General features: G+C 45.8%; 1 protein-coding gene across 6 annotated transcripts in view; it reads right to left on the reverse strand.

The window, feature by feature from the left end:
* The window catches only part of LOC139233946 (zinc finger protein Aiolos-like), a 176,398-nt gene that overhangs the window by 127,434 nt on the left and 35,570 nt on the right, over nucleotides 1-13,394 (reverse strand). For all 6 annotated transcript variants that reach the window (XR_011588243.1, XM_070864631.1, XM_070864630.1 and 3 more), the window contains exons 2-3: nucleotides 7,168-7,219; nucleotides 6,285-6,401 (exon numbers count right to left, since the gene is read on the reverse strand). Coding sequence is in view for 5 of the 6 variants with exons in the window: in XM_070864631.1 (XP_070720732.1) it covers nucleotides 6,285-6,401; nucleotides 7,168-7,216 (166 nt within the window). In the remaining variant the exon portion in view is untranslated. The remainder of the gene's footprint in view (nucleotides 1-6,284; nucleotides 6,402-7,167; nucleotides 7,220-13,394) is intronic.

Below are 13,394 nucleotides of genomic sequence, written 5' to 3' on the forward strand. Positions count from 1 at the left end.
GCACTTTAGGAAGGATGGGAAGGCCTTAGAGAGGGTGTAGAAAAGATTTACGAGAATGGTTCCAGGGATGAGGGACTTCAGTTACGTGGATAGACTGGAGAAGCTGGGGTTGTTCTCCTTGGATCAGAGAAGGTTGAGAGGAGATTTGATCGAGGTGTTCAAAATCATGACGGATCTGGACAGAGTAGATAAGAGAGAAACTGTTCCCATTGGTGGAAGGGTCGAGAACCAGAGGACACAGATTTAAGGTGATTGGCAAAAGAACCAAAGGCAACTTAAGAAAAAACACAGCGAGTGGTTAGGATCTGGAATGCGCTGCCTGAAAGGGTGGTGGAGGCAGACTCAATCGTGGCTTTCAAAAGGGAGCTGGATAAGTACCTGAAAGAACATTTTTTTGCAGGGCAACTGGGAAAGGGCAGGGGAGTGGAACTAGCTGAAGTGCTCTTGCAGAGAGACGGCATGGACTCGATGGGCTGAATGGCCTTGTTCAGTGCTGTAATCATTCTATGATTCTTCTAATCTGTTTTGGTCAACATGCTTGAGGGAGCATGTTGACCAATTTACCATGAGAACTAATGCTCTTTTTAAATGGTGCCACAAGATCTCTTACATGCAACCGAGCAGACAAATGATGCCTTGGTTCAAGATCTCATCAAAAAGGCAATACCTGCGATAATTCAGCCCTCCCTCACTACTGCATTGAAGCTTGGTCAAGTGTGTAGTGGGACTTCAAATCCATAATCGTCTGACTCAGAAGTGAAAGTGCTACTAAATGAGCACTTAGATGGTCAAAGCAACAAAGACATTAAATGGAAGAAAGCAATTGCAAAAGAAGTGCCTTGCAATATGAAGAAGTTTCAGGGCAACCATAAAACTAAACTGGTGATAAACAGTGGCATGTTTAAGGGATGAAGTAAGGATATGACTGAGCGCATTTCAATTCTGGTGCTGCAGGTGTTGTTGAAAATTAGTTGCAGAAAAAGATTAATGAGAGCTCCTGGAACTAGCACAAGAAAAGTGAGAAATGATGCAGCTAATTGTGAAGGACACATTACTTGAGCACATTATTGAGGACACATAAGGGGTATTGCTGGGATTCTTCTTCCTGACTGCAGAAGTTGATGGTAATATATCAACAAGCAAGCAAAGAAGAACCTGGCTGGATAATATGTGGAATTGATAGGTGCAACATGAGGAACTGAGTCAGCCCACCAGGCAGAGTCTGGAAAGTCATCAGTGCATTGACTGCCAACCCATGCAGTTGAGAAGGCATGTGGAGATTCACAAGCAAGACAGAGGCCCTTCTATCTGTGGCAGTGAACGAATTGATGTTCTTCTAACTGGCATGGAAGGTTTCATAATTCATCTTTTTCCTTCTGTCAGATCTAATGCTATATTTTGGTTCAACAATGCCTCTCGTTCTGTTGTCTAGTAAAAATTCTGTCAATTGAATCTAAGGTCTGAAATTCTTCCTGCTGCTTATAGTGGAATTAGTCAGCATGAGTGTAAAATAGGTTTTCTTCACTCGCTGGAAGAATACTTAGTTCACTTTTCTCCTCCAACTCTAATCTCAATGATTCGAGTAAAGAACTTTGTGAAAACAGACGCAAAGTATTCATTAAGAACCATACCAACATCTTCCACCTCCACACAGAGATTACCCTCATGGTCTCTAATAGGCCCTACCCTTTCTTTACTTATCCTCTTAATATATTTATAAAACATCTTTGGGTTTTCCTTAATTTTACTTGCCAAGAATTTTTCATGCTCTCTCTCAGCATTCTAATATCCTTTTTAATTTTACCTCTGAACTTTCTATATTCTTCTAAAGATTATACAGTAATTAGCCGTTGGTATATGACACAAGCTTCCCTTTTTTTCTTTATCCTCCCCTTTAAGTCCCGAGAAATCCAGGGGGCTCTGGAATTGTTATTCCCACCCTTTTTCTTTAAGGGCACATGTTTGGCCTGAGCCCTCCGGATCTCCTCGTTGAATGCCCCCCACTGTTCCGACACTGATTTACCCACAAGTAGCTGTTTCCAGTCCACTGTGGCCAAATCACTTCTCAACTTAGCAAAGTTAGCTTTTCCCCAATTTGGGACTTTTATTCCTGGTCTATCCTTGTCCTTACCCATAACTACCTTGAATTTGACTGAATTATGGTCACTGGCACCCAAGTGCTCTCCAATTAATACCCCTTCCACCTACCCAGCTTCATTCCCCAAAACTAAATCCAGAACCGCCCCCTCCCGTGTTGGACTTGTTACACTGACTAAAAAAGTTCTCTTGAATACATTTTAAGAATTCCGCACCCTCTATACCCTTCACACTATATTTGTCCCAATCAATATTTGGATAGTTAAAATCCCCTACTATTACTGCCCTATGGTTTTTGGACTTCACAGAAATTTGCCTACATATTTGCTCTTCTATCTCCCTCCCACTATTTAAAAGTCTATAATACACGCCCAGGAGTGTGATCTCCCCTTTTTTGTTTTTCAGTTCGACCCATATGGCCTCATTTGAGGATCCCTCGAACATATCATCCCTCCTCACAGCTGTAATAGTTTCTTTAATAAATACCACAACACCCCCCCCTTTTTTACCCTCTCTGTCTTGTCTAAAAATCCTGTAACCAGGAATATTAAGCTGCCAAACCTGCTCCTCTTTCAGCCGTGTCTCTGTAATGGCTATGATGTCATACTTCCAAGTGTCTAGCAGTGCTCTTTGCTCATCCACCTTATTCGCTATACTCCTTGCATTAAAGTATATACCATTTAGCACAGGAAGACCTCCTTGATTACTACTTACTAACCCTTGTTTCCTCAGTCTTACAGATTCATGTTCCACATTCTTACTATCCAATTTCAGCTTGACTTTCTTCCTTACTGAATTTGTTCTCAGGTTCCCATTAAACTCTCCCCAACAGCACTAGCAAAATTCCCCATGAAGATATTGATCCCGCCACTGTTGAGGTGCAACCTGAATGTATCAATCTACTGGTCAGGTGGGCAGAACAGTGGCAAATGGAATTTAATTCTTCAAAGACACAGTTTCTTCAACTCTCATACAGGTCTAACCAACAGCTCCTACTTCTGACCTTTGATGGCTCCACCCTGATCCTTCATCTATCAGCATTCTTGGCCTCAACATTTGATCTCAAATGGAAGTCTCACGTTGTTGAAGAGCAAAGAAGATTGGTTTTTCGTTCACGTTCAAACACTTGTTTCCCCTCAAAAAGTCTTAATCCTCTATGATTTCCAAATCCATCCAACAAGCCTACATCTGCAGAGCTCTTCCAACACCTCTCTACCACTCCTGGACTGTATATATTAAAAAGCTTGCTGCTTGATTGGTGACCCCTCTCTCAGCTCTCGTCTCCAACCTCTGGCACTGTCACAGCCTTTCCTTAGTTTTCTTTAGCTACTGAATTTATTAAAGTCTGAGTTCTCTTCCGCCTATCTACATCGCAACAGTGTTGAAAACAAGACTTGCTGCAATCTCCTTCTCTAACTCACTCCTTCTTAGTACCTGCACCTCAAACTGGGGAGCTGTTTATCTCCCATGGCCTTCATTTTCTCATATAATCTTCAGGCTTTTAAGCCAATGTCTGTGTCACCTAATCACTACTTCCTGATCTCCTTGTTCTGTCTTTTATTTGTTCCAACATTGGTAGTGTCCTGAAGTGGACCTTGCCTTTTCATCTTGGGTTCTCGTCGATGACCTCTTCTCCACTCCCCCCACCTTGCTTGTCACCAACATTCTTTTCTAACTTGCCTCCTAACATGAAATATTTGTGGAGCCTAGTGCTCTGAAACAAAGAGGATCGCTGAAGGTTGCAAGTGAGTAGTCAGCCATTCGGATGTCAGTAGCAACGTGTGGCAAAGATGTCTAATCTTCTCTGTGTTGCTCTGCTGAAGAGCTATCTTACACTTGTACAATACAAAGAAATTCATTGAGAACAGTGGATGTTTTTATTATTTCCACAATTGAAACTAACCCTTTAATGCACGTCAGTTATGTGGAGAGACTGGAGTAGCTGAGATAGTTCTCCTTACAGCAGAGAAGGTTTAGGGGAGCTTTAATAGGTGTTGAAAATCAGGAAGGGGTTTTGATAAGAGTAAATAAGGAGAAGCTGTTTCCAGTGGCTGAAGGGTCAGTAACCAGAGGACACAGATTTAAGGTCATTGGCAAAAGAACCAGAGGGGGAGATGAGGAGAATTTTTACGCAGCGAGTTGTTGTGATCGGGAACGCGCTGCCTGAAAGGGCGGTGGGAGCAGATTCATAGTAACTTTCAAACGGGAATGAGACAAATACTTGAAGGGGACAATCTTGCAGGGATATGGAAATTGGGAAGAGGAATGGGACTTATTGGACAGCTCTTTCAAACAGCCGGCACAGGCACGATGGACCAAATTGCCTCCTTCTGTGTTGTTTCATTCTATGATTCTAACTTCTTGATGTTGTAGCGAGTTCCACATTCTCACTACTCTTCAGGTAAAAAAGTTTCTCCTGAATTCCCTATTGGATTTATTAGTGATTGTCGAATATTTATCGACCCTAATTTTGGACACCCCCAAAAGTGGAAGCATCTTCTCTACGTCAACCCAACTGAACCGCCCCTTAATTTTAAAGACCTCTATCAGGTTTCTCTTTTCTAGAGAAAGAGCCCAGCCTGTTCAGTCTTTCATGATCATTATAACCTTTCTGTTCTGGTATCATCCTTGTCAATCTTTTTTGCACCTTCTCCAGTGCCTCTATAACTTTTTTGTAATATAGAGACCAGAACTGAGCACAGTAAGTATGATCTAACCATGGTTCGATGCAAGTTTGGCATAACTTCTCTGCTTTTAACAAACATTGTGTATGTGTTGAACTTGGCCAGGAACTCAGTATTAACCATCTGGTGAGATCAGTTCTCATCCCCAGTTGAAATATGAGGGGTTGAAGTTCCCCAGCGCCCTGCTTGGGGGCGGGAGTTCCAGCGCCTGGCGCGCAAGTCGCGCTCCGTTCGCAAAATTACGGTTACCGCCCCTCACAGGTAGTGGAGTGAAATGTCACGTGCGCCATTTCCCTTAGGGGTAGTATCTGGGGCGCTACGTGGCAGCTCCACGTGGCGCTGATGCGTTTTATTGCCCCTCCCCTTCCATTAAAGGGGAGGGCCGCTGCGCACCCTGCACAGCCTCTGATGGCCTCCACCGGGCCACCAGGGCGGCATGGTGCCAAGGCCGCAGCCCGGCACCCAAATAGAGTGCCGGGCTGCACGATGGTGGCCCGGACCATGCAATGGAGGACCGAGACGGGCCGACCAATGAGTCAGCCAAACCTACAAAATGGCGCTTGGCGCTCCCCACCTCCCCTTTAATTTCCGCCCTGCGAGCGGGGGTTGGCCTGGTTCGCGACCCGTGAGGCTGGCGCTGACACCACTCCCGGCAGCCTCGCAGGGCGCTGGCCAATTTCCGCCGTGGAGCGGAAAGGGATTGGTGTGCGGCGCTAAGGGGTCGCCGCGCACAGCGATTACGTAATCACCGGCTGGCGGTGGCCGAGGGCGTTACCGTGTCAGCACCACCGCTAACTCCCGCGCAATTGCGCAGGAGCCGGAAACATGCCCCCTCCCCCGGGCGAAAAGTTTCCCGGCCCGTTATCACCCCACCCCCGGAGGTGCTAACGGGAGGCACAAAACAGGGCAATTTTGGCCCCTTGATTTTTAGTTCCATAATTGTGGGTCAAGTTTCAGCACCAGAGCATTTGGAATAACTCATTTTAATCTGGTAAAAAGCACATGGGTCTGGCCAGCCCACATATAATAGAGGTTTCAATTGACAAACAGGTAGCGCTGCCCAAATTGTTAAGAACAAGCACGTTATGTTGCTTTTAAAGCCCAGTACTTTGGAAGTGCTTCAACTTTGAGGCCCATTGCTGCAGCTAATGGAACTCATCTGGCTATGTAAACTACCCTGTCCTAGTTTGGGTGAGTTTTGCCAGGTTTTACATGGGCCATTAGGTGGGGGTGCCACAGAAAGGCAAGGCAATGTGTGAGTAAGTGGGGATAACGTATATTGCTGGATTCGCTCGTCATAAATCAAATGACTTGACATCTGATTATACAGCAGCATTAATGGCTGTCAGTCCTCGAGAAAGGCTCATAAAGGCCATCCTGATTGAATGAAAGTACCTGATAATGAGCAATTATCTGATAAAACAATATGCTCAAAGCTGGGACAGTAGGAAAGGCAAAAGTCACAAGATCAGTTGGGACCTTTTGTCCGATTTATTTTCTTACCAATAATGCCATCAGTGTTGAATTGTCCCTGATCACTGGGCTCCTGAACAGGGTCAGAGACGTCGCTCTTCTCTGGAAGATCTGGGACTTCAGTTACAGTGGGGATTGCCTCACCACCTGAGTAACAAAAAGATGAAGCCTATTGTACATTACTGCGGAAAGTGTAAATGGCATAAGGTTTAAAGTTGCCTTCCAAGGTCACATTGTTTGCGGCAAAGTTGCCAAAATGGTTAAGTCTTCTGTTACAAGCTTATACAGGTTGAACCTCCCTAATCCAGAACTCCCTTACCCGGAACCACCCCTCATCCAGAACCATTCCCGGCCACCGTGTGGCACATGCGTAGAACTCCGACATGAACAAACTGAAGTCCTTCCTCACTGCCGACTCCTGCAATCGCTGGCCTGACCCCGCGATCCACTGCCCCCCCTTCCCCCAAGATCTCTCTGCTGCACTCCGAGCCCCAAGCCAGCCAGCCCCGATATCCCCTTGCTCAGTACCTGTACCATCCAATTTAACATGACCACCCCTCGTCCGGAAAAATCCCTTTTCTAGAACTGGCCGGGTCCCGAGGGTTCCGGATAAGGGAGGTTCAACCTGCACAACTAACTTCTGCACAAAAGTGGTAATAAATACGAGGCACCTCACTTCGAAGTGCTAGGTCTACAGACAACTTCAATTATAACAACCTAACGTTATAATTGTCTCATTTCAACCAGATTCAAATCCTCTCCAAACATGGGATGATGGTGAGTTAAGATTGCGTCGTGTTGAGGTTCCACATCCTTCCTTGTTCTAAAACGCTTTGGTCTTTGTTGGGAATGCCCTAAACTGATGCTATTTTCTGAAATGCAATGCTAATAATCCAAGCAGCAGCAACATTACCTTCCAGCTGAGACTGTTCTTGGATCTCTTCTGTTCCCATATCAGACATATTCTGGAAGAAAAAATATTAAAATCACCCAAATTTAAGAAACAAAATTTCATTCTAATATTAATTTGTTCTCAATATATTAGCTACAATAAACCAGAGTTAACCCTCATTAACGGATTGGGGATCATCAGCACACTGGTAATACAGTCATTCTAACCACTTAATGTCAATCCTTATGTAAATTAAAAACACAAATGCCACTGCATTGCTAAATTAATATATTTCTATAGACCCCCTCTGATAATTTTCTGTAGCTTTTATAGCTGTGATTTCATTGTCAGACAGTAACAACTTGTAATATTTAAATGCATCTATTTCCAAAAGTCAGGAATTTTTGAAATGGGGGAAGAATTGTTTTGGTAACGTTTAGGAATCTGCTGAAATTACTCGTCCAACTCTGCGTGAAGACATTTACAACATCGCTAATTACAGTGAGCAGAACAATTCTCCAACCATCACTTGTTCCTGTATTTTACGCTTTTAAACTGCTGCTTAGAGGAAGTGTGGGAGCAGACATTTAATGGCAGTCGGGGTCACAGATCTCTGCTGTCCCATGGCATCACTGGAATGGAACTTCTACACACAATTACCATGCACAGGCCGCCCTTATCAGCTGTATTTCTCATCTACATGCTGCCCCTTGGCGACATCGTCCGGAAACACAGCGTCAGTTTCCACATGTACGCTGACGACACCCAGCTCTACCTCACCACCACTTCTCTCCACCCCTCCATGATCTCAAAATTGTCAGACTGCTTGTCTGACATTCAATACTGGCTGAGCAAAAATTTTCTCCAATTAAATATTGGGAAGACCGATGCAATTGTCTTTGGTCCCCGTCACAAACTGCATTTCCCATCCACCGAATCCATCCCACTCCCTGGCAACTGTCTGAGGCTGAACCAGACTGTTCGCAACGTAGGTGTCATATTTTGCCCTGAAATGAGCTTCCGGCCATATATCCACAGCGTAACTAAAACCGCCCGTTTTCATCTCTGTAACATCCCACGTCTCTGTCCCTGCCTCGACTCATCCGCTGCTGAAGCCCTCATCCATGCCTTTGTTACCTCTAGACTTGACTATTCCAACGCACTCCTGGCTAGCCTCCCACATTCTACCCTACGTAAACGTGAGGTCATGCAAAACTCAGCTGTCCGTGTCCTAACTTGCACCAAGTCCCACTCACCCATCACCTCTGTGCTCCCTGACCTACATTGGCTCCCGCTTAAGCAAGGCCACAACTTCAAAATTCTCATCCTTGTTTACAAATCCCTCCATGGCCTCACCCCTCCCTACCTCGGTAATCTCCTCCAGCCTCACAACCCCCGAGATATCTGCAGTCCGCAAATTCTGGCCTCTTGAGCATCCCTGAATATAACTGATCATCCATTGGCAGCCGTGCCTTCAGCTGCCTGGGCCCCAAGCTCTGGAACTCCCTCCCTAAACCTCTCCGCCTCTCTACCTCTCTTTCCTCCTTTAAGACGCTCCTTAACACCTACTTCCGCATCTGTGGATACCTGGTTTTTAAAAACATAGCCAGCTATTTGCCAATTCAGTGGAAAAATCTCCCAAAGCACAAGTTAAAATGACTTAATTTTACCTCTATTCTCTTCAACATGACAGAACCTGACTCAACACATGTGTGGTAGCTGCCTCCAAACTCAGACAGTCTTTAAAGGAATCTTTCAGAACTGCAGTTCCAGTGCAGTAAGCAGAAACAATTATTCATATTTTATTTTAACATCATAGGACCTTTTAGATACAGTATGAACACAGTCATAATTGTAATTCTCAGAATGCTCCATATGGTGGTATCACGGGGACTCATAGATCACAGAATAGATAGACAAAGTTCTTTTAACCCATTCTACACCCAGTAGGAACCTGCAGTGCCTGTATCACGGCATCGCTTTTCAAAAGTGATTGCAAGGATGTTGCCATCACTATCCTGCCCAGAAACCTATTCCTTGTGTTGATCACTAACTTTACATGCAGATGAACTTCCTGATAGTCCTTTCCCAAGTCTGCCATTCAAAACTAGATATGAATGTTGGTCGAGCAGACTATTTGATGCAGATGGGATTAAAAAATGTTGAGTTTTGCCATGATCGGAAGAACAGCTGGCTTGAGCTGTGAGATAGTGGAGTTTCTAACTGTCACTACCCTCTAGTACGTGAAAGAACAAAAATTATTTTTATGTTGATCCCGCCATTGCTAACAAACACATAGCTCTGCTGCTCTCTTTTGTACAAAGCTAGGGAACTCTACGCTGAGCGGCATCAAAAGCCCATTTTTCCCTTGGGCTCCATACACTGTTCTTGAGTGTCATTGATCTGCAAATTCAGAGCTTGATTAGGACAATGGCAAGAATAAGGCTTTATAAAAAGAGCACTGCATGAAGGATGAGAATCTGTGTTTAAGGACCACTCTCCCAGGACCCCTACTTAACTACAAAAGTACCTCTTTACTCATTCTTTAATCAAAGTATAAAGTCAGTGAATCCTGCGTTATTTACTGACTGGGAGTGACAGTCAGCTCCTGATACTGCAAAGTTGTCTTTGTGTAAACAAAATCAAATTATCCTAGTAGTCTGTTCTCCTAATGATGTCATCAGCATTCACCACTGAAAGTCGCTGCCCTTCTAAAATCAGTCTGAATTCGCTGACCTAACTCCAGCATAACAAATGGACCATTATAGTTGACCTCAGTGACATGGGGTTTGTATGGTGGGGTATGTGTGTGTAGCATGTGGCTTGCATGCATGTGTGTGTGGGGTGTGTGTGTGTGTGTGTGGGGTGTGTGTGGGGAGTGTATGTGATATGTGAGTGTGTGCGTATGGCGTGTGTGCATATGAAGTTTTTTGTGGGATATGTCAATGCGTGTGCATGTGTGTGTGGGATGTGTGTGTGTGTGTGTGGGTGGGGGTGTGCATGAGTGTGTGTGTGTGTGTGTGGAGGGGTATGTGTGTGTGGGGTGTGTGCATGTGTGTGTGGGATGTGTCTGTGGGGTATGTGCCAGTGTGTGTGGGGTGTGTGAGTGGGGTGTGTCCATGCATGTGTGCGGTGTGTCCATGCATTTGTGTGTGTAGGGTGTGTGTATGTGGGGTGTATGTGTGTAGGGTATGTGAATGTGTGTGTGTGTGTGTGTGTGTGTGTGTGTGTGTGTGTGTGGGGGGGGGGGGGTGTATGTGCGTGGGGTGTATGTGTGTGTGGGGTGTGCATGTGTGCGTGGGGTGTATGTGTGTGGAGTGTGTGCGTGTGCGGGGGGGGGTGTATGTGTGGGGTATGTGCATGTGTGTGTGGGGGGGAGTGTATGTGTGTGGGTGTATGCATGTGTGTGGAATGTGTGTGTGTGTGGGGTTTTTTGTGTGTGTGGTGTGTATGTGTGTGGGGTGTATATGTGTGTGGGGTGTATATGTGTGGAGTGTGTGTGTGTGGGGGGGGTGTATGTGGGGTGTGTGCATGTGTGTATGGGGGAGGGGAGAGTGTATGTGTGTGGGTGTATGTGTGTGGGGTGTATGCATGTGTGTGGGGTGTGTGTGTGTGTGTGGGGTGTATGTGTGTGGAGTTTGTGTGTGGGGGGGGTATGTGTGTGGGGTGTATGTATGTGTGTGGGGTGTATGCATGTGTGGGGGGTGTGTGTGTGTGTGTGGGGTGTATGTGTATGGAGTGTGTGTGGGGGGGGTGTATGTGTGTGGGGTGTGGGCATGTGTGTGTGTGGTGTGTATGTGTATGGAGTGTGTGTGTGTGTGTGTGTGTGGGGTGTATGTGTGTGTGGTGTGTATGTGTGTGGGGTGTATATGTGTGTGGGGTGTATATGTGTGTGGGGTGTATATGTGTGGAGTGTGTGTGTGTGTGGGGGGGGGTGTATGTGTTGGGTGTGTGCATGTGTGTGTGGGGGAGGGGAGAGTGTATGTGTGTGGGTGTATGTGTGTGGGGTGTATGCATGTGTGTGGGGTGTGTGTGGGGTGTATGTGTGTGGAGTGTGTGTGTGGGGGGGGGTATGTGTGTGGGGTGTATGCATGTGTGGGGGGTGTGTGTGTGTGTGGTGTATGTGTATGGAGTGTGTGTGTGGGGGGGGTGTATGTGTGTGGGGTGTGGGCATGTGTGTGTGTGTGTGTGGGGTGTATGTGTGTGGAGTGTGTGTGTGTGTGGGGGGGGGGTGTGTGTGTGGAGTGTGTGTGGGGGGGGGGGTGTATGTGTATGTGGTGTGTGCATGTGTGGTGTGTGTGTGGGGGAGTATGTGTGTGTGGGATATGTGTGTGGGGTGTGTACAAGCGCGTGTGTGTTTGTGTGTGTGGGGGGTATGTGTGTGTGGGATGTGTGTGTGTGGAGTGTGTACAAGCGCGTGTGTGTTTGTGTGTGGGGGGGGTATGTGTGTGGGGTGTATGCATATGTGGGGGGTGTGTGTGTGTGGGGTGTATGTGTATGGAGTGTGTGTGTGGGGTGTGGGCATGTGTGTGTGTGTGTGGGGGGTGTATGTGTGTGGAGTGTGTGTGTGTGTGGGGGGGGTGTATGTGTGTGGAGTGTGTGTGTGTGTGGGGGGGTGTATGTGTATGTGGTGTGTGCATGTGTGGTGTGTGTGTGGGGGGTATGTGTGTGTGGGATGTGTGTGTGTGGGGTGTGTACAAGCGCGTGTGTGTTTGTGTGTGTGGGGGGGGTATGTGTGTGTGGGATATGTGTGTGTGGGGTGTGTACAAGCGCGTGTGTGTTTGTGTGTGTGTGGGGTGTGTACAAGCGCGTGTGTGTTTGTGTGTGTGGGGGGGTATGTGTGTGGGATGTGTGTGTGTGGGGTGTGTACAAGCGCGTGTGTGTTTGTGTGTGTGTGTGGGGGGTATGTGTGTGTGGGATATGTGTGTGTGGGGTGTGTACAAGCGCGTGTGTGTTTGTGTGTGTGGGGTGTGTACAAGCGCGTGTGTGTTTGTGTGTGTGGGGGGTATGTGTGTGTGGGGTGTGTACAAGCGCGTGTGTGCTTGTGTGTGTGTGGGGGGTTGTCCGTATGTGAACTTTGGGTAAAGAAAGGATTGGGTTCAGCTACGATGTGCACCAGTCAAATAACTTTTGAACACCCCTGGAAGGCTACTGTCATCTGTTAAACCACAACCCAGCAACAGTTAGCAACTTTAGGGGGATAAAAAGAAGAAAATGGGGAAATACGTGTTGGTGCCTGTGATATCTTCAGGGAAGCACACAACACACGACCTGTAAGATAGTTGCAGGTTCCGGAATCTTCTGACCTGCTGGTCAGGTGACCTGCTCTTGATTAAACAGCACTAGCTGCAGTAACACAGGTGGAGCTACAGATATTACACTTCTCCCTCCTTAATGAAGAAGTTATTATAACAAACAATCACCATACATAACTTGCATAATTATACATAACAAAGGATAGGGACTTATTTTGATATATTTACAAATCAAACTTAACCACTTATTTTCTGTTTCAAAGAGGATACCTTCGCTCTCGAACAGATCCTTCCAAACATGGTGTCAAATTTAAACTCATTCGAGGCTGATCCTGAGGAATGTTTTCTTCCAAGGGATGCTCTTGATTTCCATTTGAACTCTCTCTAACTTCAGAATGTTTGTTTTCCTAACTCCGACTCAGACTTAATTTCTGACTTTCTCTTGGATTTGTTTCCAGTACATTGGATGTAGGATTTGCTACTGGTGTATCAAAACTAACTGATGGGTCAAAAATAATTGAATCACTCCCACTCTCAACTACTTCCATGTCTGTTGGTAAAATATGATCAATGTGAACAAACCTAACCTGTCCATTATCAAACATCTTGACTAAATATGTGCGAGGACCACATATCTTCATCACTTTTCCTAGTAACCACTTTACCCATTTATGGTGATGGTTCTTCACTCTTACCTTCTGATTTAATTTCACACTTCTCTCTTTTACTCTATCTCTATCATGATTCTCTTTCTATCTTAATTGTGTCTCTTCTTCGGACTGTGCCAAGTTTGGTTTTAACAACGAGAATCTGGTGCGTGGCTGTCGTTTGAGAAACAACTCTGCTGGTGTTCTACCAGTAGTTGTGTGAGGAGTATTACGATACATTATTAGAAAATTAGCCAATTTGTGGCCCAATGACAACTGTCGTTTCTTTAGATTTGGATCTAACATTTGTTCGATGAAGGCACGTTTTACAATTTGTACAGTGCGC

This window comes from Pristiophorus japonicus, chromosome 21 (assembly GCF_044704955.1).
Source record: "Pristiophorus japonicus isolate sPriJap1 chromosome 21, sPriJap1.hap1, whole genome shotgun sequence".
NCBI lineage: Eukaryota > Metazoa > Chordata > Chondrichthyes > Pristiophoridae > Pristiophorus > Pristiophorus japonicus.